Here is a 27,869-nt window from a genome sequence, read left to right on the forward strand (position 1 = left end):
CCCAATCGGTCCTTGTCAAACTGCTCAGTGGTGAAAAAAAACTGTCATTGTTTTAAGACAATGGTCGTGAACTGTGGACAGATCCCAGTGTGTCAGGGTTGATAACATGTTGTGTCCTCTCAACTTTATACATTCTGTTCCATATCAAATGCAGAAGTTCCAAGGTGAGTCAGTCAGTGTGAGCCTGTAATAGGGGAGTGACTTTGGTCACAGCCTCGTGACTGACAATTTTTGTGATAACTGCATTTTTCAAACTGTAAGCAACCAACAAAAACCATGACCTGTGATATTAGAGGAAGCTGCACTCACATTCAGATTGTTATTTAGGGATATGATGACTGCACTTTATATTACTGTAATACTTGGTTTGGTGAACTCAGATGACAAGAACAAGACTGTTGTATTAGACTGGGCTAGGTGTATGATGTACCTAATAAACTGCCAACTGTGTGTTTGTTTTATGTTCTGCCTGGCTGCAAGAAATAATTGAGCACAGTCAGTGACGGACTGTAAAAAACAGCCCTGGCATTTGCAACACACCGGCCCTATTTTTTTCAATAACCTAGCTTGGAAATTAGTAACTCTGCCTTCCGAGTGAATCTTTCCACGCACCTTGCCGCAGTACAATCTAGAAATATTTGTTGCTGCATGCATAATATAACTTACCAAAATTAACCAAAGATATATTATCATTAGTGGCACATAGGGGGAGGCCCTTCTGGCATTTGCCCAAATTCCAGATGGCCAGTCCGTCACTGAGCACAGTAAAGTTAAAGATGAACTTTGACTAAGACGTGAAAAAACTAAATAAACAAAACACTACACACTACTTTCTCGAAAAATCTGTAATTGAGTGCAATGTTTTATTGCCCCTTTGCTTTGCATTATAATCAGTGGTGGAGAAACTCAGATCTTATACCTGACCAATACAACAGTGTAAAAATACTCCATTAGAAGTAAAGGTGCTGCATTCAAAATCTTGCTCATGTAAAAGTACAGGAGTATTATCAGCAAAATGTAGGCCTACTTAATGTATTAAAAGCACTCATACTGCAACAAAATGCCCATGTGTGAGCAATATAAATATACATCTTAAGATCCCTCCCCACTGAGTCCAGTGGTGGAAAGTTACATTGGCTACATCAGTACATTTACTCTGTATTTAAGTACAATTTTAAGGTAGTCTACTTACTTGAGTATTTCCATATGCTACTTTAAACTTCTTCTTCATTACCTTTTTAGAGAGAAATATTGTACTTTTCACTACACTTATTTAAGAGCTATAGTTGCTTTTCAAATTAAGATGATGAGTTTACATACATACATGAGTTTATATGATCCTTTGTTACAGAATACATTACAAGAAGTATATATGTTGTTAAAAGTAGCTCCAAAATATTAATATACTAGTAATAGTTATCCAATAAAACCATATTCAAAAAAATTGTAGGCTATGTTCACTGACAACAGGGACTGCATTATTTTGTTACTTTAAGTAAATGCAGGACTTTTACTTGTAATGCAGTACTACTTTTATACTGTGGTTGCCTACTTTTAGGCTACTTAGGGTAATGATTGACCATAATTATGGTTCGATGTTGAAAAGCCTTTGATATGAGGCAGCAACCGGAAGTGTTGGGTTTGTATTAACAGGAGCTTTACAGCAACGGATATCCGTTATTCTCCTATTGAGAAATGACTCAGTACGAGAGCGCGCGCGACTTGTTGGTGTAGTAGTGCGCGATGTGTTTATTATAGGGGAAACACCTGCTACCAGACATCAGGTAAACTGTGATAGTCAAAATAAGTGCATTGTAAAACAACTGTTGACTACCGCATGGCACCTGCAGATAGACATACTTGTACTTTGAGTATTATAATTTAGCCTAATTCTACTTTATAGGCCTACTTCTACTACTACTAATTTCAGAAGCAATCCTATTGTACTGTTTCCTCTACTACATAACAAATGCTATATTCTTAGGCCTACATGATATATTGCAGTAGGCTACTTGATAAAAAAAAAACATTTGAAGAAAATAATTACACCATAATTACGTCTGTGACTTTATGTAAGTACCCAACTGTCATATGGTAATAATGTATTAGTATAGTAATATAACAGTATATAAGTGTTTGAGCTCTGCACTAACACAGCTGTTAAGGTTTGGGCGCAAACGACATGATCCATCCATACTGTGGACTGTGTGTAAAATACAGCAAAACTGTGGTTGTCCTTGGAGCCACACTGCTGCAGGCGGTGGCGCGTTTTACGGCGCATACGGTCACGCGCATGCTCATCTACCCCGCGGGGGCACAAACCAATCAGCGTTCTCCTCTCGAGGAGGGAGTGAGAGACTTTATAGCACGCTACAAATACTCCGTGGCAGAATTCTCTTTTAGTTGAATGCGCTCTTCAGACTGATTTAGCTAGGGCACCTCGTGTTTGTCAAAGTGAACCGCTTGCTCCATTATTAAACACACGTAAACAGACTTAACTTTGTAACTTGGAAACTCGTGAGGACAAACAAAGCATCTCCAACCGTTACTTAGTTGCAAGTCGGCTAGAGCAGTCGACCCAGTTTCTTCAACTTTTTCCAACAAAACAAAGAGGAAAGCATCAAGGAAGGCAAGGTTTGATCTCTTATATCACAGCCTATGTAGTTTGGAACACTTTCTATGAATTGTGCAGGAAAGTAGCTTAACCTGACGGAAATTAACGTATCCATCCATACTCAAGAGTCTCGTGCAGCTTTCTGTGCTAGCACCTGCAAACATGACACGAAGATCCTGCACGATTTATGCGGTCGGGATCATCTGCGCTTCCCTGCTGTTCGTCGGGATTGGTTTAGTTGTGGCTCAAGTTTTCCGCACGTTAATGCACAACCGCCTCAAAAAGGTAAACACGCACTTTCATCCTCTGAAATTTACAAAGCATGCTAATATTTAATGAATTGAATGCACTGCTGTGTACAGGTAGAATCTGTTAAGAATTATATTAACACATCATGACAATGTTACTCGCTCAATTAAAAACCCTCAACTTTTTTGCAAACTCTAGAAGTTTAAAGTCCATTACACTGTTTGGCTGTATCCACTCCCTATCTTTAGTGCAGACCATTAAAAGTAATACGATTACAGTTTAATAAGATCATACCAGAAACTGGGCATACAATTTAACTGCATTGTGATTTTAAAATGTGCAAACTTTGAATACAATTTAGCAGTAGACCAAACCTTGGACTCAATTGCTGCTGTTTGTTTTATTATCATGTATCATGAGATGTCATGGGTGCTCCTATCCTTGGAGTTCACTGTCTGTTATGACTATTTTATTTGTTAAAATGGATAGTAATGGGCTGTGTTTTTCCTCCCAGAAGGAGGAGTGGCTCTTATGAACAGCTCAAACTCATTGAGGTGGAGGACGAGGAGGAGGGTTACTATGGGTTCAGTAGCCTGCACTGTGTAATCAGTGCTATCTCCTCATTACAGTTAAACAAGTTCCTTTTCCATTAGCATACATTATGTTGAAATACTTTCCCTAGAGAGACTTTTCCTAGCAGATGTCCCACAATCATGCATGTTTTTACTTTCAATACTTGTCATTATGATGAGATGGTTCAAAGGCAAATTCCACAGCTAAGAATAAGTAAGGGCTGTTCTTGGTATTGGTTGGCATTTTCAACATGTCACAAGAAACAGCTGAGTCCGCTGCTGAGAGCAAATCAGCACATAGCCTAAAGGCCCTGACAGTCTGGCGAGGTCAGTGACTCGAGTCTGTTCAGTGTGTTCCGTGCCGTCGTCAGCCGGAGGAGCCATCAGCCTTCATTTGGGCCAATTTGACATGTTGAATCGGAAGGCGGGCACGGACTCAATGGCCAATCTGATTGGTAGAGTGCTAACCCGGAAATGACGAGCGGGATGAGCCTGACTAACCCCTCTCAAAATCTGATAAATCTTTTAAACTGACCGTTGTCGCTCTGAAATGAAGACAGATTCAGCAACTGCATGGCCTATTTCTCGCTTAAAATGTTTTCAGAAACACATTTTGGTGTACTATCTTCGTAAAATATGAGATTGTATTCCGAACGAAGCCGCCATTATGCTCGGTTGTAAAATCCTTGAGCAGCCAGACCCACGTGACGTGTTTGTCCAATCAGCTGCCTGTTTTCATTTTTTGGGGCAACAATACAGATTAGCGCCGCCTGTTGTTATGGAGACGTATTACGTCTTGCACACGCGCAGAATGTACGCTCAAGTCGGCGTCGCTTCGGTGTGTTCTGAGGCACTTTTTTGACCAACTCAGGGAGGCAGTCAGTCCGACTGCCTTTTCTGCCGAAGGTCGGCCGTCGGGTTGGTGTGTCAGAGCCTTTACAATAACAATTCATTCAAGCTGTTAGCACATGACATACTGGAGTGGTTTGATTCACAAAGACTCACTCTGAGAGATTTATGACATCCATATACTATTATTGTATGTAATATATAATATGGCAATTAGAGATGTGAAGGACTGCATGAGCTGAATTCTGAAGAATGTCCTGCAAAATAAATGTGAGATGTTAAGAACATGTTGCGGTTATTAACCTTAAAGCATTTGCTTGGAGTGTTTGTTGTTTTAAGACTTTGTTACTACACTTTGACTCTCCCTGAAAAAGGTCAAGATATTGCAATTTTTTATTTTAACCTTTTTTTCTTTTTTTACTAATATAATAATATAATAAGTAGAAAGTTCTCACACGTCCAACTCAGTGGCTGGTTCTGATTAATTTTATTCACTGCGCAGTGGAGACAGAAGTTCACAAGAAGCTGTAGAATTCTCTTTGATCAGAATGAGTTCTGGCCAGGGTTTTATATACAAGGTTACAGGACATTCAACTCACAAGTCTGAGTAGATTTTCATAGACACAAAACTGTCTGCTCCAACTAATCAAAAGTGCTTTGATTAGTTAAGGTGCGAATCTCTGTTGGAGCCAACCTGTGCTCTATACAAAAGGTCTCACTCAGTGATCATAGTGAAACACTAAGCTAGAGAAAGGCCGATAGACCTCATTGAATTAGGAGACACTAAAAGTTTGTTGATCAGGTAAAATACTAGGAACTTTATCAGTGAACGGGAAAGAAAATATATTAGGATAAGATGAGACTAAAACTATTAGGTAATTCATTTTCTTCCACACTATCAACTAATCTGCAGATGTATTTCCTCTATGAATTATTTGGTCCAGATTTGTCAAAAAATAGTCAGAATTTCCCTAATTTCATTTTTGGCCTCAATCAACAAATTGCTTGTTTTTTTCAGTACATAACCCAAATTTGCTTTAATGAAATACTTAAAAACAGAAAATACTAACATTTGAAGAGGGTGAAATGTTTTTTTTTTTTGCTTAAAAAAAATACATAAACCGATTATCAAAATTGTTGCAGATTAATTTTCTGTCGATGGGCTAACCAATTAATTCACTAATTGTTTCAGCTTTCAAAAACATACTTTTATTTTTACTTTAGATTTTGAATTGATAAGAACCAGAATCGAAATGAAGAATCTGAATTGGAATCAGAATTCTTAAAATCCAAATGATGCCCAACCCTAATCCTAAACTTACTTAACATGTGATGACATGTGACATTGTGCATAATCTCTTTCTTTGAGAGAGAGCCCAATGCACACTCACCAATTTGACAACACATACAGAGGATACAGAAAACGCTGCAAATACCCAAACGCTGCAATTTACACACAACTCAACGGTAGGGCTGGGTACCAAATTTGATACTTTTTAAGCACCGACCGAATTACTTCTAAAGTATTGAGTATCGAAAAATGCCTCGTCATTCAATACCCAATTTCAATATCCAAGGAATAAATCTCATCAGCGTCAGTGAGCCAATAAGCACGTAGCATGCTTCTACCAAGATCTAGGAAGGTTTGTGATTGGCTGTCTAACATTACACGTCACAGAGACACGCAGGAAAATCTCTACGTTACGCACAGAGACGGCGCTCACGTAGTAGGAGCTGCAAAATAAATAAAAAGATGTGTGCCGTAATGTGTGATGTTGTAATTTATTTTTGTTTTTATGAAATTGGTATTGAAAAAAGTAGTGTTTAGGAATCTGTATCAACATCAGGGTATCAGCATCAGTACCCTTATAGAAATTTTTGGAACGATACCCAGCCCTACTCAGCGGAAGAGAATCACAACATGAGAAATTTAATGATATTGAAAAAGTCAGCTAACAATGTTTATTTTAGTTTAATATTCTGATTGCATGATTTTATTGAAAATAGTGGCGATACACCTGGCATTAGCCTAGCGTGATCTCAGTCTTTGGTGTCCTCCAGGAAACAATGTTCAGGGTTTTTACTGGCTCGGAATGGGCCTTTGTGGGGGGGAGGACTACGCACAACAGTAAGAATGATCGGTCCGCGTACAGGAAAGGCATTGAGTCTGTTACCTTATTTGACAGAAATCTTTATGCATTATTTCTGACAATTTGATAAACATCAACAAAATTATGCTTGAGTAAGTGAAACCCCCACTCAACAAAACTGCTTAAAAAAGTAATATTCATGTTTTTTTTAGTTTTTTTTTAAATGATCAATTTTTTATTGATTTTTTTCTTTTTTTTTTACATACAGAACAGCAACACAAATTGAACAAGAACAAAAACCCTCTTCCACCCTCTGCGGTCTCGAGGAAAACAAAACAAACAAACGGAAATCACACCTTGCCTAGTCACTCTCCTCTGTTTCTTGTCGCGCTGAGGTCATTAGGTTTGATTTTCGTGCTGCTGCGCTATTCCATAGGTCAATGGTTGATGATTTGGTTTTGTTAATCCTTGCTATAGAGAGCTCAAGCATAACTATGTCTGGAAAGTACGCCAACCACTGTTTTATACAAAGCGAGTGGGGGGGGGGGGGGGGGCCAGCGTTGAGCTATCATTTTCTTGGTTGCAGTCGAGCCGACTAGCCAAATTTTCTTCTGTCTCCCAAGCAGATGTAATTTAGAGTCGTCATTAAGCAACAAAACAATCGGGTCAGAAGGAATTCGACATCCTATCACATCAGATACTATTGATGTTGTTTTGAACTCATGCACCTGTTCACACTCCCAGACCATGTGCAGGAAGGTTCAAGTTTTTTCAGGTTGACAGAACGTACAATAGGGAGTGGGAATGACTTTAGAGACATATCTCTTCTGAGGAGTCCAGTATGTCCTATGGCATATGTTGAAGTGAATCTGCTGTTGATTTGGGTTCTTGGGACAATGGAAAATGTTGTCTAGAGGTCGACCGATAGTGGATTTTACCGATACCGATAGCTAGGTTGGGCCGTATTTGCCGATAACCGATTAATCGACCGATAGTATTTATAACTTATACAGTTGACAAAATACATACATTGTTTCAAAAAAAGTCCAGACGCTTTTGCCAATAATCAAAATAATAATGTCATATTTATTGATATTACACCCACAGCAATGCTACACAAGCATGTGTGTTGTCTAAAACAGTTCTCCTACATATTTGGAGTCATCCAGTGCAAAAATAAACATAATGAGCATTATAATTCATATAAAGGACAAACAATCTCAAAACAGTGACGCCATTCTTCTCTGTAGAACGGTTTAGAACAGTAACAGATGATCTCTGACCTGGAGGGATCTATCTTTCCCACTTTATACTATATATATATATATATATATATTTGTTCTCGCTTGGATGCCCATATAAGGCATAATGTGTGACGGACCTGCCTTCCCAATGGTTGAAAACATAAACAAAGGCATCATGGGAGATCCCCTTGTCGGTAGCACCTACTGTCTATGGGTAGCACGGAGTTAGCGGCAGAAATGACATGTGAAAACGTGATGAATTATGGACATCAAGTGGATAAATCTTGGATGTAACAGTTTGGATTTAATGCTCAACAACCCCGAAAAAAGGCACAAGTTCCAGGCTGGATAGAAAATCACCTGTAGAGGCTAGAAAGACACCAAAGACACCCCCGTGACGGCTAACTCGTTAGCTTTTAGCTGCAGCAATCAGTAGGTCTCTACGTTTAACTGTTATTAAATGATCTAAATATGAATCAGAGGTGCCGTTTGGGATCTTGGACGAGCCTTTAGTGTTCTGATTCTGACATTTGGGTCGGACTTGCGTTTATTTTTGTCAGTGTTTTAACCGCTTGAGGTAAGTTAGCCTACTACTAATGTTTAGCGTCATCTCAGTCTCGAAAGCAAACAAATATACTGTTGTGCTGTTCTTTCTCTACTAATGCAGCATCTATTCAACAAATTAATATGTACTGTATACATACCTTTTTGCTGTCGATGCTTTAAACGAGCATCTGATGTCAGCCTTCTCCGCACAGTATGTGCTCTCCGTGCAGCGCACAGTAACACGTGTCGAAAATAAACAACACCAGGCATCAGTGATAGTTTTTATTTCGCCTCTAGAGGCCGCTATTGTAATGTATGATGCCAGCAGACCCTTCTCAGCTCTCGCGTACTGTGTAATGAATGACAGCGCGTGCTTCTCAGCCGCTCCAGCAATGGACGCAACCATTGGTATGGATTTTTGCCGATAACGATAGTTCCACCAATCAACTATCGGTGCCGATTAATCGGCAAAACCGATGAATCGGTCGACCTCTAATGTAGTCCCAGACTGTCACCCAATTAATTGCGTTCCCCTCTGGGCTCAGCTCTCGCTCCCATTTCCTTGCTATTAGGAGTTCTCCTATGGATACTTGCATCAGTTTAGCATAGATCTTGGACGCTAATCCTCTCACCGATTAATTGCATTTTGTTAAAACGTGATTTCCTAATCGCAAAGGCTGCGATTTGGTCACGTGACTCGCAAGAGCAAATCAGTCTGCCCTCCGCAGAGCAAACATCAATTTAGCACGCTACATCGTACCTTGCGCAGATTTCTGTCATTCAAACAACTCTGAGTTGTAGTTTAAAACTTTTACAGCCATTTTAATAAAATTAAGGGTTTTATTCGGGCTCGAGTCCATACATGCAGTTAATGGATACAGGCACGCAGAACTGAAGGCTCGGTTAGCAACGATTAGCTCTGATTAGCGGTTAGCTCCAGTTAACTAGCTCCGTTATAAATCTATGGAGTGGAGGAGAGGGGTAACAACCAGACTCTGATAAATGACGTTTGGGGAGCTTTCACAGCAGCGTGGCCGCGTTGTTTCAACGGTTTTATTAGTACAGTTAATCCCACGGCAAGAACACCAGCAACATGCTGCTACTACTAACGTAACGATAGCCTCTCTGAGAAAGTGCAACGTTGTGACGCTGTCATGCACACGGCACGCAACTTCATGAGGGGAGTGGCTGGAGGCAGCTCCTCTGTGTGCGCTGTAAAAAAAAAAATACACCGTTTGATATATATTTTTTACTTATTTAACTGTCTAGTTCAAAGACAGTATTTAAAATGTGCAATCAACTAAATAATCTAAATACTACTAAGTGTGGTAAAGCCACATATTTGTTTTTATATTTCTGCAATTGGCACTTTAGTGTGATTTGTTTCTGACTTTCATATGAATGTTTACACCAGGCTTGGTCAGTGCTCAACAATAGCTGTAACAATTACATATTTTACTGTACAATTAATTGTCTCAGAAATAATTGCTGAAGTTTGTGTTTACAAAGTTGTGAAGACATTTTCTTCATCTTCTTGTGTTTTCATAAGTTATAGTCCGTTAAGTTCAAGTCTGAGGAACAACAGTGGCTGATGATGAAAGGTGATTGGTACTTTTGTAGATTGTTTACCATTGCTGAGGATAACGTAAAAAAGTGTGAAGACAAGACATTGAAGTGAAGTTGTCTCCAACTTTGCAGTTGGATCATTTGGTCTGTGGGAGGAAGGGCAGTGGTGGATCATAATCACTGATGAAAATGATATTTGAACTTAAGTAAACATCAATGGTCTCATGCACTGTTATGTACAGCAATTCAGCTAAACTCTGTTGTAGTTTCTGTTTGGTTGCATCAGTGAAAGTATTTGCTCAGCACCAGTAAATGCTTTAGACCCTTCAGTTCATTTTTGTCGTTGTACATTTACAGTAAAGTGCTCATTACTTTTAATTGTTGCAGGTTTAAGTCCAGAGATTTCCTGGATTTCTAATATTTCAGACTGTTTGTCAGTGCAGTTCAAAGCCTTCCCAGAAGGTTCACTTTACTTTGAAAACAGAGCAGACATGAAAGTACTGTTGAACCACATTCAGTGTTATCATTTGGCACACCTTCAACCTTATTTTCATATCAAACCTGCTTCTCCATAACAGGTAACACATGGCTATTATCAGAGAGGCGTAGTATTGAATTTAGAGGTTATGTGACATATTCACAAGGCTTTCTAGTGCAGGGAGTTGGTCCTAATGCTGAACATTTTTTTGTATTGAAGGCAAATGGCTGCAGGAAGTGGAGAAAAGATCCTTTAGATGGAGTGCTGTTGAATCCAACAAAACATAATATATGACAATATGGACTTACCATTTGTTGGATGAATTGATAAAATAAATCCTCACTGACTGTTAGTCCTGTTTAACAACCATATTTGACACAAACATGTTAAACAATACAGAGTTTTTATTCTGAATTTTAAAAGTGTTATTGTAAGCGAGGAAAACCACCTTCTAGAAGCTGAAGTGCTCCACTTAACAAAAGACAGATGATTTGGAACTTGACCAGTAGTGGAAATAAAATGTTTAGTTTTTCTTAGTGCTGTCAAGCGATTAAAATATTTAATCGCGATTAATCGCATTAATGTCATAGTTAACTCGCAATTAATAGCAATTAGTCGCACATTTTTATCTATTCTAAATGTCCCTTGATTTCTTGTTGTCCCATTATTTTTTCTCATTTTAATGCTCTTATCAACATGGAAAAGTGGATTGGCTTGCTTTGTGCAAATGTTTTTTTTATTGAAAACAACATTGGCATACTGTAGTGTTCAATTTCACACTAACATTCACACTTGGAGCAAATAATCTCTCACACAATGTAAGGGCTTTGAAGAGGGGACGGAGAATTCGCATCAGCTGTGTGCTTGGCCATCAAGTGGTATTTCAGACTGGACGTGCTGCGATGATAGCTCAGTTCACAACGACAAAACACACAGATCACTTTGGTCTTGTCAATGGAACCATTTGGCAACTTTTTAAAAGTAAACTTTCCATTCAAAATCTTATTGGCATTCATTTCGGCGTCTCGCGCTCGCCATCTACCAAAAAAACGTAACGTTAGCCTACTACTCTTTGGCCGGCTCGCAAGCCCAAACAGGTGTGTGCGGCGTGCCTGTTGTTTTGTTTCCGGTCTAGCTAGATCCGGTGTGGTGTTGTAGTTTTTCTAACATTACTAGTTGTTGCAACAGCATGTGAAAAAAACTACAAAGTTTGCTGGGCCAAAAAGAACGTTAATCTCGCGATAAAAAAAATTGACGCCGTTAAAATGGGTTTGCGTTAACGCCGTTAATAAGGCGTTTAACTGACAGCACTAATTTTTCTTGATAGTACCACTAGAGGAAAGGCCATAGGGTCTTTAAAATCAAAATGTTTTATCCCTGTGGAAGCATGAATATCCACAAATCAAGCACAACAGTAAGCATGATCGGTTCGCGTACAGGAAAGGCAATGAGTCTGTGTTACCTTATTTGACAGAAATCTATATGCATTATTTCTGACAATTTGATAAACATCAACAAAATGTTGATTATGCTTGAGTAAGTGAAACCCCCAGTTAACAAAACTGCTTAAAAAAGTAATATCAGTGTTTAAATACCACTGTTAAAATCCCCGGGAGAGTCCAACACAGCCAGACTCTGGAGGGTAAAACTGAGATCAGCTCTCCTATTCAAGTTTATGCTCTGCTTTTCAACTGTTGTTTGGTAAATTGCTATTAAACACAGTCCAAGAGGATTTGACTTGCTATTTTTTCTCTCAATTCTTATCATTTTGGCACTGGTTTCCTTTTGGGGCTGGCTAAAACTTCTTTGGGAGGCGCAAAAGATTCTTCTATGCAGGAAAAACCCTGTTGTTGCTTATCTCTAGAGCTGCAACAATTACATATTTTACTGTACAATTAATTGTCTCAGAAATAATTGCTATTAACAATATAATTGTCTCTTTTAGTCAAAAAAAAAAAAAAAAAAAAAAATATATATATATATATATATATATATATATATATATATGTATATGTATTACTCTTTCAGACAAATAAAAGTTTTGAATGAATCCGAGGATACTGTTTAACAACCATATTTACATGTTCAATATTTACTTTAAGGCTTAACTATACTTAAACTGTACTGTTTACTCAAAGTCCTTAGCCTTAAGACAGTCTGGTGGGGCTCTACAAGTGTTTAGGCTAAGTTGGTCTTTATGTAATAGTTTATGAACATACTTTAATGGACCCATCAGGAAAGCCCACATGCAATCTGCTGCCTCTCCAGCACAAAACAAGAGTGTTTAGGGGTGTAACCAGGTCATACATTTACTGAGGTCAAGAGACTTGGGGGAGGGTGGAGTGATGTTGGGTTGGTGAGTTAGGCTACATCCACATTACTACATTTTTATTTTGAAACAGTGTTTTAAAACGGAAACGATCTCCGTCCTCATGAGCGTTTTAGCACCTTCTCCGTTTTAAGGACTCCGAAACACTGGTGTTGTGTGGACGCAAAGCGTAAACGTAGCATAAGATATGCGTTTTAAAAACAAAACGTTTAAGTGTGGTCGTGTTTTAGTCTGGGGTTTTTTTTCTCACTTTTTTAACTTGATTTAACTTAATTGAGAAAGCATTACAAAAGGTGTAAATTTAGTAAATTTGAAAAAAAATACTACTGAGGGCATGCCAAGTGTTCCCTGAATTACATTGTTCAAATGTGTTCCAGTTTGTAATTTCAAAATATGATAGCAGAGGTTTTAGTCAGCTTTTCTTACCTACTTTGGTGCCAATGCCTGTTCAGAGTAAGTTTTGAGTTTGTGTGTCTAGGGTCTATTTACCAAGTGATAATACATGCTGGCTTTAGGCCCAGGCTGAGAAAAGTTGAAATCACAGTAAACCAAACATAAAGTGAGGTGTGCAATTTCTGGCCATTGCTGCAGTGGCCACATTGATGAGCCTGGAATTAAATTTACAGACAAGCACGACCATTTTTTTCATGTGGGCGTCAGGCAGACAGACATACTGTATATGTATGTAAAATATTTTTTCTCAGTAAAATGTGTGGGTGGGACACAAATGCATACACTCACATGACACACATGGTTATCTTCTAGCCTGGCAGTAGGATTTATTTCAGCCGTATCAAGTTACCCCCTTACCCCAGTTGCATCAGTGTGAAGGATCTCATTCCATGGATACTCTCCCAGCAGCAGACATTCTTTATATGCTAAGTCTCTTTCACACAGCTAGGTTTATTGGGAAACCAGCTGGGTTGGCAGTCCCTCAGCTTCCATGTGAGTCAAGCGGGGTCAGTATGCAATGACCTGCTGATAAGGTGGTGGTGAAAATGACTTCAATGACTGAATAGGAATTTGGTAATTCTACATAGAATAGTCATAGGGGCTAGCGGCCCCTTGCTGGTAGTCTGCTGGGTTTCTTTCAGAGTTTTAGCTTTGACAAAAACATGTTAAACAATACAGAGTTTTTATTCTGAATTCCAAAAGTGCTTCTGTAAGCGAGGAAAGCCACCTTCTAGAAGCTGAAGTGCTCCAATCAACAAAAGACGAATGATTTGGAACTTGACCAGTAGTGGAAATAAAATTTGTAGTTTTTCTTGATAGTACCACTAGAGGAAAGGCCATAGGGTCTTTAAAATCAAAATGTTTTATCCCTGTGGAAGCATGAATATCCACAAATCAAGTGTCTGTGACATGTGACATTTCTGTAACTTGTGGTCGACCACAGCATTAGTGAAGGAAAGATTTGCCACAACTGCAAAACAAAGGTCATCAAAAGTATTTATAATCATGCTCTAGGGACAATCTTACCAAAATCCATAAAGGTCATGGTCAGCAGTTAAGATATCTGGCTCTGGACCAAGACCCCACACACCTTTTAATTCATTAAAAGGGATCTGCCACTACAGCCACTTGGTGTTGCCAGTTGGCGGCCAATTTAAAACTGAATGTACCTTAATATGACTTTGATGGGTTCAGGAACAGAGGTTTGGACTACAGTTCAGCTGGTAGAGCTTTGTTGAGTGTACTGAGACAACCCCATTTAGAGTAACAAGCAAACCTACAACTAGAGGATTTAATGAATAGCCTCTTGCTGTGCTCGGTGTTATTCACATCTATGTATTTGCCTCGACATCAAAGCACCAGCAGTATGTGTATTTGTGTATTCACCTGCTACTTGTGTTTTCACATAGGGAGGGGTGTAAGAGTAGCGGTAGTAAGTACTGAGATAAGAGGGTTTCTCTGTTCCTGTTTTTCATGCGGTATTTCATGCAGCATGCTGGGAGGGTTACTATATGGATTGTTCGAAGCATAAAAGGACGACATAGACCATGCTCTCCATTCCTCAATCTAAGGTGACAGCTTTATTGTCCTTGGCTACTCAGCAAAACTTTTGTCTCTGAACAAGTAGAAGGGACCCCAAAAGAGGAGGGGGCTTGTGCTCCCCTGAAATAATGAGACTCGTTGCTGTGTTCAGCTCTTTCATACTGTAGTGGTTATTAACTTTAATGCAAAGCTGACACAATTAGGCCAACGTGAGATTTCCTCTGATGTATTGTCAAAAGAAAAACTAATCCTCCTCCTTTCTTCTTCTCTTACTCCCTGTGCTTTCCAATCCCTCAGAAGATTCCTGCAGTGAATCAAGTTATCCTTGTCCAGAGGCAATGATATCAGCTTTGAGCAAATTTTCTATCATGGTGTGTAATAAAAAACAGGATAGTAAAGGTTTGTGCCTGTCCTACATTTCCAGGGCCACATAAGGCACAGTGCTGAGGAATGTACTGTAGCTCAGTTCATTAAGGTCGCAGTCCTGCGCAACAAGTGGGCATCCATCACTCTGCATCACGAGTGCCCGTTGTCATTAGCAACCGTGTACAATGGAGCTGTGCTAGGGTCTCCCCTAATACCATTCATGTGTGCAGCCGATGCTGTTGTCTGACGCTCAGACAGCAGCTTCCCTCCGCGACCCCCCAAGGATGTTTTTGATATCTGGGTTGTTTTTCCTATGAACACATTGCACGCTCCAAACTCCAAAAATCGAAACGTGTTCGCTATTGCAAAAATGTTTGCACTTTTTGTAGCAATTGCATCATCAGTTGAAAGCCACATCAAAAGAAAAAACTGCTTACATATTTAAAAAAAAAAGATCAGCCAGTAGAATGTATTATTTTAGTATATGTGTAGTCAGTGTTTATGCATTAATGTAAAAGATTTTTTTCTTTTCAAAACTGTATTTATGTGTCTGAATGTATTATGTTTATATTTAAACTGAGATGTGTACTTTATGTCTCAACAGGAGATCGTTTTGGTAGAGGGCAGCCGTGTGTTTGAGTCATGGAAAACCCCTCCACCTCCTGTCTACATGGAGTATTTTTTCTTCAATGTGACCAATGTGGACGCCTTCCTTGAAGGGGCCAAGCCAGAGGTCAAGCAGGTTGGACCCTACACGTACAGGTAGGATACAAGAGCACATCAGTGCACAGGCTGCCACAAAGACATGCTGTCAAATATTTGATGTTGTTATACAGTATGTGTAGGAGGTGATCTCTGCTTGCAGACTTGCACAGATACTACTGCACTTCAATCACATTTACTCTGTGTTGACCATTAAGCAATTAAAAAGCTTCGAACGAAATCCTTAAAAACATTTAATGTAGAAGAAAATAGTTTGTCAAATATAATTTAAAGCATGATACCACACATAAAATCTAGGCTATGTAAACCAGAATGGGTTGCTGTTTATATTTATTGAGTTTTTTGACTTTGTAGGATCATGTACTGTATTTCCTTATTTCTCTTCAAATTTGGACTCTGTCAGACACATTGCACAGCACAACATGCTTTAGGTTTTGGAGAGTATACGTTTTATTTTACTTGTTCTACTTCCAATGCTATTGAAATGTGCCCGGTATTTGCTCAGCACATACAGTATGTAAACGCCAAAAGTGACATCAGCTTTCGCTTCTCTGCTTCCTCTCTTTTCGTCTATCCAATTTAACAATTGTTTTAGTTGCATATAAAAAAGCGTAAAAAATTAATCCAGATGGGTACATTTTATTAGCTGTTTGTAAAATTACCCCAAAGATCAGACAGTGATATATACATTATGTTGTTTCATATCCTGTTCAGTCCATCCTGAGTCCTGATAAGAAACTTTCCCGTGGATTAGTCATTTTGAATCACTTCTAATGCACCCCCTGAAACCCTTAAATAAATATCAAAGTTCACTGCTGAATCACCAAAAAGGCTGCAGTGCATGTCAAGATAATCTACCCCTGCCACCTAACCTATATCTTTTCATGTTACCTAATCTCAAACAGATGTTATGTTAAAAGAAAAGATGTTGTGTGATGAAATTGATATGAACCTTAATTTATTTAACTGGTCTGTGGTGCTTAATTGTAACAGGAACAATTCTAGAAATCTTAATGAAAAAAAACGGTTAGGGGGTCAGATTGTCTTATGTTTTGTTGTGTTTGCCCAGGGAGTACAGGTATAAGGACAATGTGAGCATGGTGGAAAATAACAGGATGGTGTCCGCATACAACACCAAAAGCTTTGTGTTCCTGAGAGAGAAGTCTGTGGGCGACCCAGCCGTGGATAACATCACCACTGTCAACATCCCTGCTTGGGTAAGTCATGAACTAAAGGTCTTAGACAAGTAGAGGAAAGTGTAAATCCAAGTAGGGGAAAGTGGAGTGTGCGTTCTGTAACTTTCTTCTGCACTTTGATTATTGTTTCCTCAATCCCACCTCAATGCCCACCACCACCCTCTACCTCATCCTGCTTTCTTTTCCATCTCTTCTCCACTCTGCCCCTCTCCCACTTCCCTTCTTTAGGCTGTAATGAACAAGGTGAAAGGGAGTTTCTGGAAGGCCTCCATGGTGGCCATCTGGATGAACTCTTACGGGAGCGGTCTCTTCACTACTCGCACTGTGGATGAACTGCTGTGGGGATACGAAGATCCCTTGCTGGCCCGTGTCGCTAGCACAAGTCCTGAGGTGGAGAAGGTCTTTGGTCTCATGTACAAGGCACGTACAGCTCTGCAAATAATAAAAGCTGATGAGCCTCAGCTGGATCTATTCATTAGTTTTGAATTCCATACTCCATGAAATCCGGTCCCTATGATAATCCCTGCAACAGGCAATTTCCATGATAAGAAATTTGAGTGTTTTTGGAAACATAAACACATTTTAATGACATAAATCTTTGGATCTATTTAGAAAAATGGAACAAATAATGGGGAATTCGTCTACCACACTGGGGTGGAGAACTACATGGATTACGGCCGTGTTGAAACATGGCAAGGCCAAAGGTAGCACTGTTGCAGTTTCACACTAACACACACTCCCTCTCTGTCTTCATCCACTGTAATGGAACTTCATTGGGTAACCTTTGGATTTAAAAGGTTTCTCAAATCTACTGCTTTTTGCCAACAATAAGGGAGCGCTGTCTGTCTATGTCTGTCTGTCTGTTTGCCTGTTGGTCTGGGCTGTTGCCCACAGTACAGAGCACAGGACAGGACTCCCTGATACTTTTAGTGACCTTTCTTATTCCATTTTATTGCCTTAGCATGATAAAGTTTCACATGCAATCAGTGCCCAAAGAGATACTCTCTGTTAAATGCATACATTTTCTCTTGTTGCAGTTTTAAAAATATATTAAATGTTTGTGACAATATTTTGTTTTGCAGCCAACTGACTTTCTGGGCGTCTAACCAAAGCAACAGCATCAATGGATCAGATGGAAGTGCTTTCCATCCCCTACTGAACAAGAATGAACGCATTTACGTCTTCACTCCAGACCTCTGCAGGTACAGTTCAGCATCACAGTGGCGTCATTTTAAAATATGTCTTGTCGGTACGTCGCTTGGTCCGCCACTTTGGTCCAGACTGAAATATTTCATAAACTTTAGGATGAATTTGCATGAAATTTGGTTCAGATACCCATGGTGCCCAGAGGATGAATCCGTATGATGTCCGTTACACCTGAAAAAGCATAGTGGCAGTTAAGTACGGCCTCACAGATCCACTAGCACAGCTATAGACTCTTAGTCTCGTTGTCAGTTAGATATTAGGGCACTATTCATCTGACTCAAGAACAACAAACTTATATTAGAAATAATATCCCATATGTCCCAATGGACTCTAGTGTCCCATATATGATATTTTACCTGAGTGTGGTGATGATAAAATGTATTTCTGGTACATTACATGGCCTGAAAATGTTGGACTCAACTCGCCTCACAGCATACCATATCTGGTATGAAAAGGCTTTGGGTGGTGGTGATGGCGCAGTGGATATGACACATACCTTAGGTGTGGGAGATCTGGGTTCAATTCCCACTGTGATACATCAACCAACGTGTCCCTGAGCATGACAGCTAACCCATATTTCCTCTAGAGGTATGCAGACACCTCTGACATATATAGCAATTGTAAGTCGCTTTGGCTAAAAGCGCCAGCTAAATGGCATATAATGTAATGTAATGCCTTAGATCCCATGGATTGTTATCATAACATCCTGATCACTTACAAACAGCACCACAGGTGACATCTGTTTTCTCACCAAGGCTTTCGTGCCTGCAGTGTGCTGTGCGTGCTTTTTGAAAGAATAAGATGGCATTTCCAGGAAACACTTTGCGGACAGGCTTACATAAAGAGTAATCTTGGTCTGGAGTGTAATGGATGTTAGGTGCGTGAGAAAGGGGAAGGAAAATTGTGGGAGTGAGAATGAAAAAAGAGAGATAGCATTTTATGGTTGTTGACAAGTATTGTCAACATTGGGAAAGAAAAGTTTCTGTTCTTGACCACCTGGAACAAACAAGTTCAATGATGTTTTCCATTAGATTTTTTTTTTTATTATTTTTATTCACTACTAATGCTTTAATGATATTTAGATTTCTGGATATCATCAGGATATTATTGAAATCTTGAAGATTGACAAAACTAATGAGTTGTTCCTTAGAGTTTTTAATCTTACAAATGCTACGCCTTAATGCTGTATTCACTGATGAAAATGTGTCCGACTCCTTACCTTTGCTAATAAGGAGAGCTTCTAATTTAGAAAATAACCTTGACCTAAAAAACAAAGGCGCTGCACATCTGACATATCCGCTCCAGCATTGGTTGAGCGTGGAAAGAATCTGTTGGAGTGACATGGTTGTACCTTTGACACTAATTGGACATGTGTCAAGAACCATACTCCTAGTCTTTTATGCTTTCACCTACTTATTTATTGCCTGGTGGCTTCATCACGGCTGTTTGTGTCATTGTGACTAAAAGGAAGGCTCCCTCCCTGTTTCCTGTACCTTGCCATAATTTAAAGAGCATATGTTCCATTGAGTTACATGTGTTAACCTTTCACACAGTTTGGTTCAAGTGTTTTCAGCCTTACGCCCCTGACTGATCTGGAGGACAAAAAAAGTGCTAGAATTCCCATCTGTGACCTGACAGGGTAGTGACCCTTTGGTCCACTAACAGACAGCTGAGCTACAAAAACCTCAAGATTTTGACGAATTGCAGACAGGTGGTATTGTTCAAATATCAACTTGCTTTTTGCCATATGTTAATCTTTGCTTTAGCTATGATCCTTCATTTAAAAAAACTTGATTTATATTTTAAATTGTCTGTCATAAACAACCATGCTTTCAGATATTCGCAAAACAAAAAAGAAGCAAACCGAAACAAAAGACACGGATTCAACCCAACATAGGACCCTGGATATGCAAAAACAAAAAATATAAAAATGAAATTGAAGCATGACCCCCCCCCCCCACCAAATCTTTCCTCTTTACATTCCCTTTCAACGGTTTTAGGCCTGTAATGCAATCTTATATCATCTCATCAAATTTTGGCCCCCACACATTGAAGGGATATTTAGATACAAAAGAAGCATATTTGAGCTTAGTTTAACTGATGTCAATTCACACTGCAACAGTCTCTCATGCCCAGCAGTACAAGGCAGAGGCTTTTACAGTCCTGTTCTAGTGAGGAAGGACATAAGGGTTTTTACTGGCTTCTCTCACGAAGGTCAAGGGAAAGGTCTTTACAGTATTGTTGCACTATTGGTGGGCTGAGTAGAGACGGGCTGCATCCTCCCGGCCAGTTGGCAGACACTGTATAGAGTGCTTTGTTCTCACTGAGAATCGTCAGGATTCCCTAGAAAGAACAGAACTGCAGATACATAGAACAAGGATGCACAGTGACGTAATTCTCTTAGAAGCTGTAAAAACACAACAAACATTAAAATTAATAATTCAAGATTTACTCTTTCTCCACTCCTGGTAAAAAAAAAGAAGACAAACACCACACTACAACATTACTTCCACTATATGTTTAGAAAGAAAGAGGTACTCCCAACAGGATTTCAATATAATGATGAAGTCAATATAAATTCTCCAGTTTCTCTCTTGAAATTGAAAGTCGTAAGTCTTTTTTTTCATTATTAATTTCTAAGAAGAGAGGATAATTGAGTTTTGGGTCGTGTTTGCTTGTCAACAGGTGTCTCAGCTCCCAATAGGCAGGTTAAATTGAGTAATTGAATGGTTAACAACAAGCCATGTGGAGCGGGAGCCAACGCCAGTAGAATGTGCACTTATTTATTTTGTGCGTGAAATGTAATGACTTTTTAACAGCATTCGAGCAGCACTCAGCTAAGTGAGTGTCTGTGCGCCTACTTGGAAATGGTTTTAATACTAAGGGACCAGACATGTAGAAATATTATTACAGTAACTCTATAGAGCTGCTTTTATCGCTCCTGTGCCCGCTCAGGTACCAGCCCCTGTAAAGAAATCACTGTAAAATTTCCTTTGTATTCTTATTTTATGCATATGGGTTTATTTATTTTATGGGTGGTAAACAGAGATGAAGAGAAAGATATAATAAATAAGAAAACAGATTTTATTTCATTATGTCCTGCAATGTTCTTGCTTTGCTCTCCAGGTCAATCCACATGGAATTTGAGAAGGATGTAGAGGTGAAGGGAATCCCAGCCTACCGTTTCACACCGCCACGCTCTGTTTTTGCCAGCAAAGAGGAGAACCCAGCCAATAAGGGTTTCTGCGTCACCCCACAAGAGTGCCTGGGAACTGGCCTTCTTAAAGTCAGTCCTTGTCGGAAAGGTAAATGTCAGCTCGTGCAGCGTACTTTCTAACCCACGTTTTGCACTTTCACATGCCTCTTTCAAAGTACTACATTCTGCGCTCCCAACCCCTAACAGCCTACACAAAGTCTCTGAGCTTACACTCTGACCTGAGTCTTTCTAGTGAACACATATATTTACTGTGGAGGCTAAGATCTTTGCTTTCTACACAGCAACACATCATTTTTGTTTTCTAATATCAGTCAAGTCCTCCTTTACTTTCTTTCCTAGTATAACCACCACTAATACCCTTTAAATAACCCATGTGACACAGCTCTCCAGCCCTCTGGCACCATCTGACCATGATTGGCCCAGTGGCTGAGGGGGCCGTAAGCCCTATCACCTGATTCTGGCCTTGAATATGACCAGGCGTTACCTTTGTGCCTGTGCTCACTGACCAATTTTTTCCCCTTATATATTATCATTCCCTGTGAAACAACAATACCAGAGTTTTAACATGTTGTACACATTTACTATAAATACTATATTTGTACTATGTTTTAGTTTTTAATGCATTTGAATACCTTTGAGGAATGTATTACTTTCTATTCATTTCAGTATCAACATGCAGAGACTTGTAACGTGTTTGAAGGAGTTATTAACACAAGAGAACAGCATATCTTCTTTTTCTTGTTTCAAAGTTACATTATTACTGTGAGGTAATACAGATTGATTTGATACAGTACGTGCACACTGCTTATTGCAGAACAATGTGAATAATGGTGACAATGGAAAAAACTAGGGCTGTCAAAATAACACGTTAATTTCGATGAATTAATCTGAGAAAAAATAACGCGTTAAAAAAAATAACGCAAATTAATCCATTCCATATTGACGTTTGACCCGGAGCCGTTCTAGCCACCATTGGACTGTAAAATGAAGGAGGGAGACGAGAATGTGCTGCCTGGATCATTAATTGGAACATTTACTTGTAAAAATCTTCTTCCTGCCAACCCTGGCTACCGAAATCTGGTGCCGCTGATATGTCTGCACTTCTCTCTGATGCTCTGAAACAGATGATACAGGCAACACAAACACAGCTGCACGTGACGCTAGTTAACACTATACTGGACAGCAGCTAACGTTAGCCTACCGCTAGCTAGTAGCTGGATTAAACACGGTTAAAATGCTGACAGCTAACGCTGAACGGTGTAAAGTTTGACTGTGTTTTACTGTAGAGGATTCAACACCGGGATGTAACAATCTGCAGCTGCCTTCGAAGAAACAACACAGACGGTGCGTTCAATGAAGCTGGTAAACTGCAGCCTCGTGGTGCATTTGATGATTCAGGCACCGTTAATTATGTATGCGATTAATTTTTATTAATTAATCACAGAGTCTGTAATTAATTAGATTAACTTTTTAATCGATTGACAGCCCTAGAAAAAACAGATGCATAACCAATTATTTGCTGTGAAGGATTGGTGTTTGCGAGATGATTTTCATAACGTACGAGATTACTGTAATGGCAACTAAGGTCTGCCGTCCACATAAATGTTAAGTATACACAAAAGCCAATTTAGTAGTATAGTGTAGCCAACAAAAGGCATTTCATTCTTCTCAGGTGAGGAGGATTTAAAATCGTGTGCAGAGGGTTAAGGTGAGGAGTTAAGGAATTAGCAGTTAAGTGGCACTCATAAGTATAACAATACGTGTGTGTGTGTGTGTGTGTGTGTGTGTGTGTGTGTGTGTGTGTGTGTGTGTGTGTGTGTGTGTGTGTGTGTGTGTGCGCGTGTGCGTGTGCGTGTGTGTGTGTGTGTGTGTGTGAGACAATGACCTTGTTGGTTGTCACGGAACCAGCTTCTCAGGTGACCAAGGGTGTCCAATGTTTTTATCAAACGCGTGTTGCCAAACACAAGGGCAGGAAAACTGTCACCTCTGCCCCACTTCATCAGCCCCTCTCACTGGGCCACCATCTGACTTTGTTGTTGCTGCTGAGACAGACAGAATGACGTCGTCCAACATTGCACAGGTGGAACATACACAAGAATGTTTCACTTGACCACACTTTTATTTGTCTTGACCAAGGCCATATTGGCCTGTTGACAATATGAGGAAGGAACTTAGTAAGAGTAACAAGACTCTTTTTCTGGATATCAGATATGGCCCTTAATTTGTCCGACAAGCGGGGTTGTGGTCCATTTGTTTACCTATTGTTTATTTTCTTTAGAAGATTGACCCTGAGCAACATGCTGTGTATCCTGCGATGGCGATCAGATTATATCTCATCACCTTCTCTTGAGGACTTTTCCCAAATGTTCTGCTGTTTCATACTCATACATTATACATTAAACAACGGGAAATGTGACATTTGATAAGAATGTTGTTTTCTATGCTGCTACTTTGATTACCCACTCAAGTTCACTCAAACCTAGTAAAGGCTTTTTTGTCACGCCATCATGGTGTTGTACACAGTTACATTATTTGAAGAAGAAGAGCACATTATAGAACAATATACTTGTTCTCTACATATTCCCTTTACAGAGCAGATGCATATTATTTGAAAAAGACTGAAATTATCCTTTGACTAACTCCTATAAGATACACTGCTGAGGTCATCTTAATGTTGCCTCTATGTAATGTGATGATGTGTATGTTGACATAAAAATATTTTTTACAAATGAATGAATAAAACCTTGTTATGGAGACATGTGGCAGCTCAAGTGCCTCTTGTCAAAATTCAGTTTCAAGTCTCATTAAACCCTAATTACAGATGAGGCTTAATTGTCAAAGAGGATGAAACACACAATTTCTCATTTCAGTTGACATTTACTCCACTTAATTAAGTGGCGCAAGGAGAACTCTTTTGCTGTGACTCATTCATTTTACAGTGTAGATATACATAATTAATTGTTGATTTGCTCAGCTAAATGTTGTCTTCCCTTATTGTTTTCCCCTGAAATGTCTTCTCTCCTCACATAGGTGCCCCAGTGGTTGCCTCCTTTCCTCATTTTTACCTGGGAGATGCTAAATATGTGGCTGCCATTAAAGGAATGTCCCCTCAAAGACAGCATCACCAAACCTTCCTAGACCTTAACCCGGTAAGCCTCAAATGCACTTTTTTACTCTGCAGTTGTGATGAACATTAATGCTGTGACTCTTCTTTATTTGCACATTTCAATCCTCTATGAAATTACGTAGGAGCAACGCATTTCATTGAACTATGTTGAAAGGAACGCCATGTTACATTAAGATGTACTGCTACACCACCTAGTGGCATATACGTAGTAGTGCAGAAGAAGAAGTTGAGTCATTTTATTATCCCAGATGGCAAACTTGATCTGCAGTCAGGAGTGCAAGATAACAAACACTAGTCCAAAAATGCTTCCTGTACATACAATATACAGAACACAGTTTTACACAATACTACAGCAGCTATCTCTAAAAAACACCTAAATTACATTTGCAAATTTAGCAGAGTTATTGCACAGGGGGATTGCACAGGGAACAAAGGAGTTTTTACTTCTGTTGCATATTGTATAGATTTTCGAGTCACTGTAGTTCTGGTGATATAATTCTTTACTTTACTTTACTTTACTTTTTTTTATATATTTTGCTTGCAGACCACTGGAGTGATTGTTCGTGCAAACAAGAGAGCACAGATAAACATCTTGCTCAGCAAACTCTCTGGATTCCCGTAAGTATCTGCATCCAAACACAAGCTAAACAAGTTATTATTTCATAATATAGATGAATGTGTTTCTGTACTGTATATGATTACTTCACACTCTTTTCATTGTGTTCACAACAGGAAAACTAGATCGCTTAATGAGACAATCTTTCCCGTCATGTTCCTCAATGAGGTAAGAAACATTAAAGAAATGCTGACGGTAGAGAACACATTAGGTTAGTTAATCATCATAAAGTTGAGTTTCAAAATAAAAATGTAGTATTTCAATAAGAAGCCCCTTTGTTTTATGTACAGAGAACAACACAAATCAGGACTAAACCACTAGAAAGTATTTTATACAAGATGCTAAACCGGTCACTACTTTTATACAAAGTTTCCTCTCCATAACGGATCTTTCGCGTGGTCTTTTAATACACAGAGTGTGGTGATTGATGATGCATCTGCGGCAAGAGTACACAAGCTGCTGCTGATTGTCACTCTAGTGTCCAACTTCCCGCTCATTATTGTGGGACTGGGTGCCATACTGCTCGCAGTCCTCATCATCCTTCTGGTCCGGGCCCGCAAACAGAAGGTATGACACTTCTTACCTGATTTTAACAGCTTACAATTTCCTTGCTTTGTTCCAATAAGTAATCGGTATTAATTTCTTTTGCATAATTCATTCAATTGCAACTTGCTTGACCACACACTAATTGCACTGTGCATGTCTTTATCACTGTGTCTCTGTGCAGAAGGAAGTTAAGCGCACTGTGTTTACCAAGCCTCTCTATGCTGTAAGTCTTTATGGTTATTTTGCTGCTTTGTTTAACTTTTCTATGTTGTGTGTGCTTTATTCAAGCTTGTGCCGTACTATATTGAGCCTTTTGTCCATATGCATCTTTAATTTTATTTCTCAGTATGCAGTTGGATGACTTTCACCCTTCATGAAATAATTCTGGTGCTGTACTTTAAATGTATCATCTGTTTTTAACAAATTAACATAATGTAGTAATATTAAATGTATATTTAAGTAATGTAAAAGTGTCACTGGTAATGTAAGACAACACAACAAGGACACCATTCCTTTTTCTATTACAGTATAAGTGTACAAATTAAGATGAGATGAGTTATAATATGTTGTTTTCCCTCACAATCCAACTACAGACCTCCACTGAAGAGGACACTTCTTACTCTCCAGTCAGTGACAAGGAAAAGGAAGATCCTCAAAGTGGAACCTATATCGGTCTGTCACCTAAAGGTGACCCATGAGCTTGAGGAGGGGGAGAATGATCAGAAGGGCGCTTTGTACATCGACAACCCTCAGAAATACAAATAGGGATTTGGGTTTTCAGGAGAGAGATTATTGTCAATATATCCTTTATGATTGGAAATCTTCGGGGTGGGGGGTTGAGGGCTACAGGAGGGAAACATGTTTTTAGTTTCAAACATACTGTCCTGTATGTATTAATTTTAGCCACGCAGAGCTACCTTAAGTCCAGGTCTAGCACAATATATTCCCAGAAAAAGTTTGACATTCATTCAAAAACACTGTGTCGAGGGCTACCTTTTGCTGTTTGGTTAAATGAGTTGCTGAAAGCTGCAGTTCTCAAATGAGTAGAAATGGAGAGCCTACTTTGCGGTGATCCGAAACAAACAAACCCACCCTTTTACCCTCAGGTGTGGGATCATTTTGATTTTAGTGCTATGGTCTCACCTTATTTTACCTAGTTTACCTAGGTTGTGCCTTCAGATTTCAGTGACTGATTACTATGTTACAGGGCATAGAGGGTAATTTGGGACTAGGGTAATGAAGTCCATAAATCGTGAGTTTTTTAGATATCATATGTCACTCTCAGGGGTCCTCTGCTTAGATACAATCAATCACTATTAAAGAAAGGGAGAGAAGCAAAACATACTGCAAGTCTTCTCTTTGTGCAGCAATTTAATCAATTCAGTATTACTATGTTTCATTTGCATTTCGTCCTAAACTAAATGTTACAAAACATTGCCATTGTTCATTAGTGTTTTCTGTTCATGCACTGTATTTAGAGGGATATCTGTAAACATTGTTAGCACCGCAATTGAGAAACCTTCAAGAGTATATTTTTGTATATATACAGTGTAAGGTGTGGTGAACTGTTTACATTCCTCTCATTGTATGACTGGAATGAACATCAGACAAAACGCTGTATATTTTGGATATTTTAATTTTTGTTAAAAAATAAATCCTTTTTGTTTTTTGTAAATGTAGAAATGTTTGAATGAGGAACATGCTAAGTTAAAGCTTCACAGTTGTCTCCTAGTAGTATAATGATCGACACCTTTATCAGCCATATAAAGGCCTGAATATGACAGGATTTTGTGGTTGAAATAATGATTCATACAGTACAGAATATGTGTGTAGACAGTATTTTTGTCCTACATAACTTCTCACATAACGTTGACCGCCATTTAAAAAATAGAATTCAGCTTATCATTTCAATATGTGCTTTTTTGATGCTTTTGTTGAAGGCCTTACTTAGATATTGTTGGTGCTGAATATGACACTAACAAACCTTTTTTTTTTCTTTAATGTTTGTGAAAGACTTCATGTCAGGTGTCAAGCCATTGCAACTAAAAACTTATGAAGGTTCAATATGAAGAAACACTGTAGTTGTGCCTTTTAAAATAATCAATGTTACTGAATTTATTTTGCCTTTTTATAGTTTTCACATATTTTGTGAAAAGAACGTCATGTCAAACCAACACATCTACTATCTTCCAGATACCAAACAAAACTAAGCATGAAACTGCTATGAGTTTTTATAGTTGGCGGCAGGGTCAAACTGCACTCTGAAAACACTTTGCTTGAATGATAGATTGTTGTGCAAAGCAACAGCTTTCTCACTCGAGGCTGGTGAAAACAATTGAT

The 27,869-nt window shown here is 39.0% G+C and overlaps 1 protein-coding gene across 2 annotated transcripts; it reads left to right on the forward strand.

Moving 5' to 3' along the window:
• Positions 1–2,339: 2,339 nt before the first annotated feature.
• LOC116062874 (lysosome membrane protein 2) lies at positions 2,340–27,073 on the forward strand. 2 transcript variants are annotated; one of them, XM_031317652.2, is made up of 13 exons: positions 2,340–2,899; positions 15,503–15,660; positions 16,691–16,838; positions 17,046–17,237; positions 17,430–17,521; positions 17,900–18,019; positions 21,150–21,328; positions 24,271–24,389; positions 24,912–24,985; positions 25,100–25,151; positions 25,398–25,550; positions 25,711–25,752; positions 26,123–27,073. In XM_031317652.2, exons 1-13 carry the CDS (start codon positions 2,777–2,779, stop codon positions 26,225–26,227), a joined length of 1,557 nt encoding a protein of 518 aa, XP_031173512.1. In that variant the 5' UTR covers positions 2,340–2,776; the 3' UTR covers positions 26,228–27,073. The 2 variants fall into 2 exon arrangements, with proteins under 2 accessions (XP_031173512.1, XP_031173513.1); XM_031317653.2 differs by lacking the exon at positions 25,711–25,752.
• The last annotated feature ends 796 nt before the right edge of the window (positions 27,074–27,869 follow it).

The sequence above is a fragment of the Sander lucioperca genome, chromosome 14, assembly GCF_008315115.2.
Source record: "Sander lucioperca isolate FBNREF2018 chromosome 14, SLUC_FBN_1.2, whole genome shotgun sequence".
Taxonomy (NCBI): Eukaryota; Metazoa; Chordata; class Actinopteri; order Perciformes; family Percidae; genus Sander; species Sander lucioperca.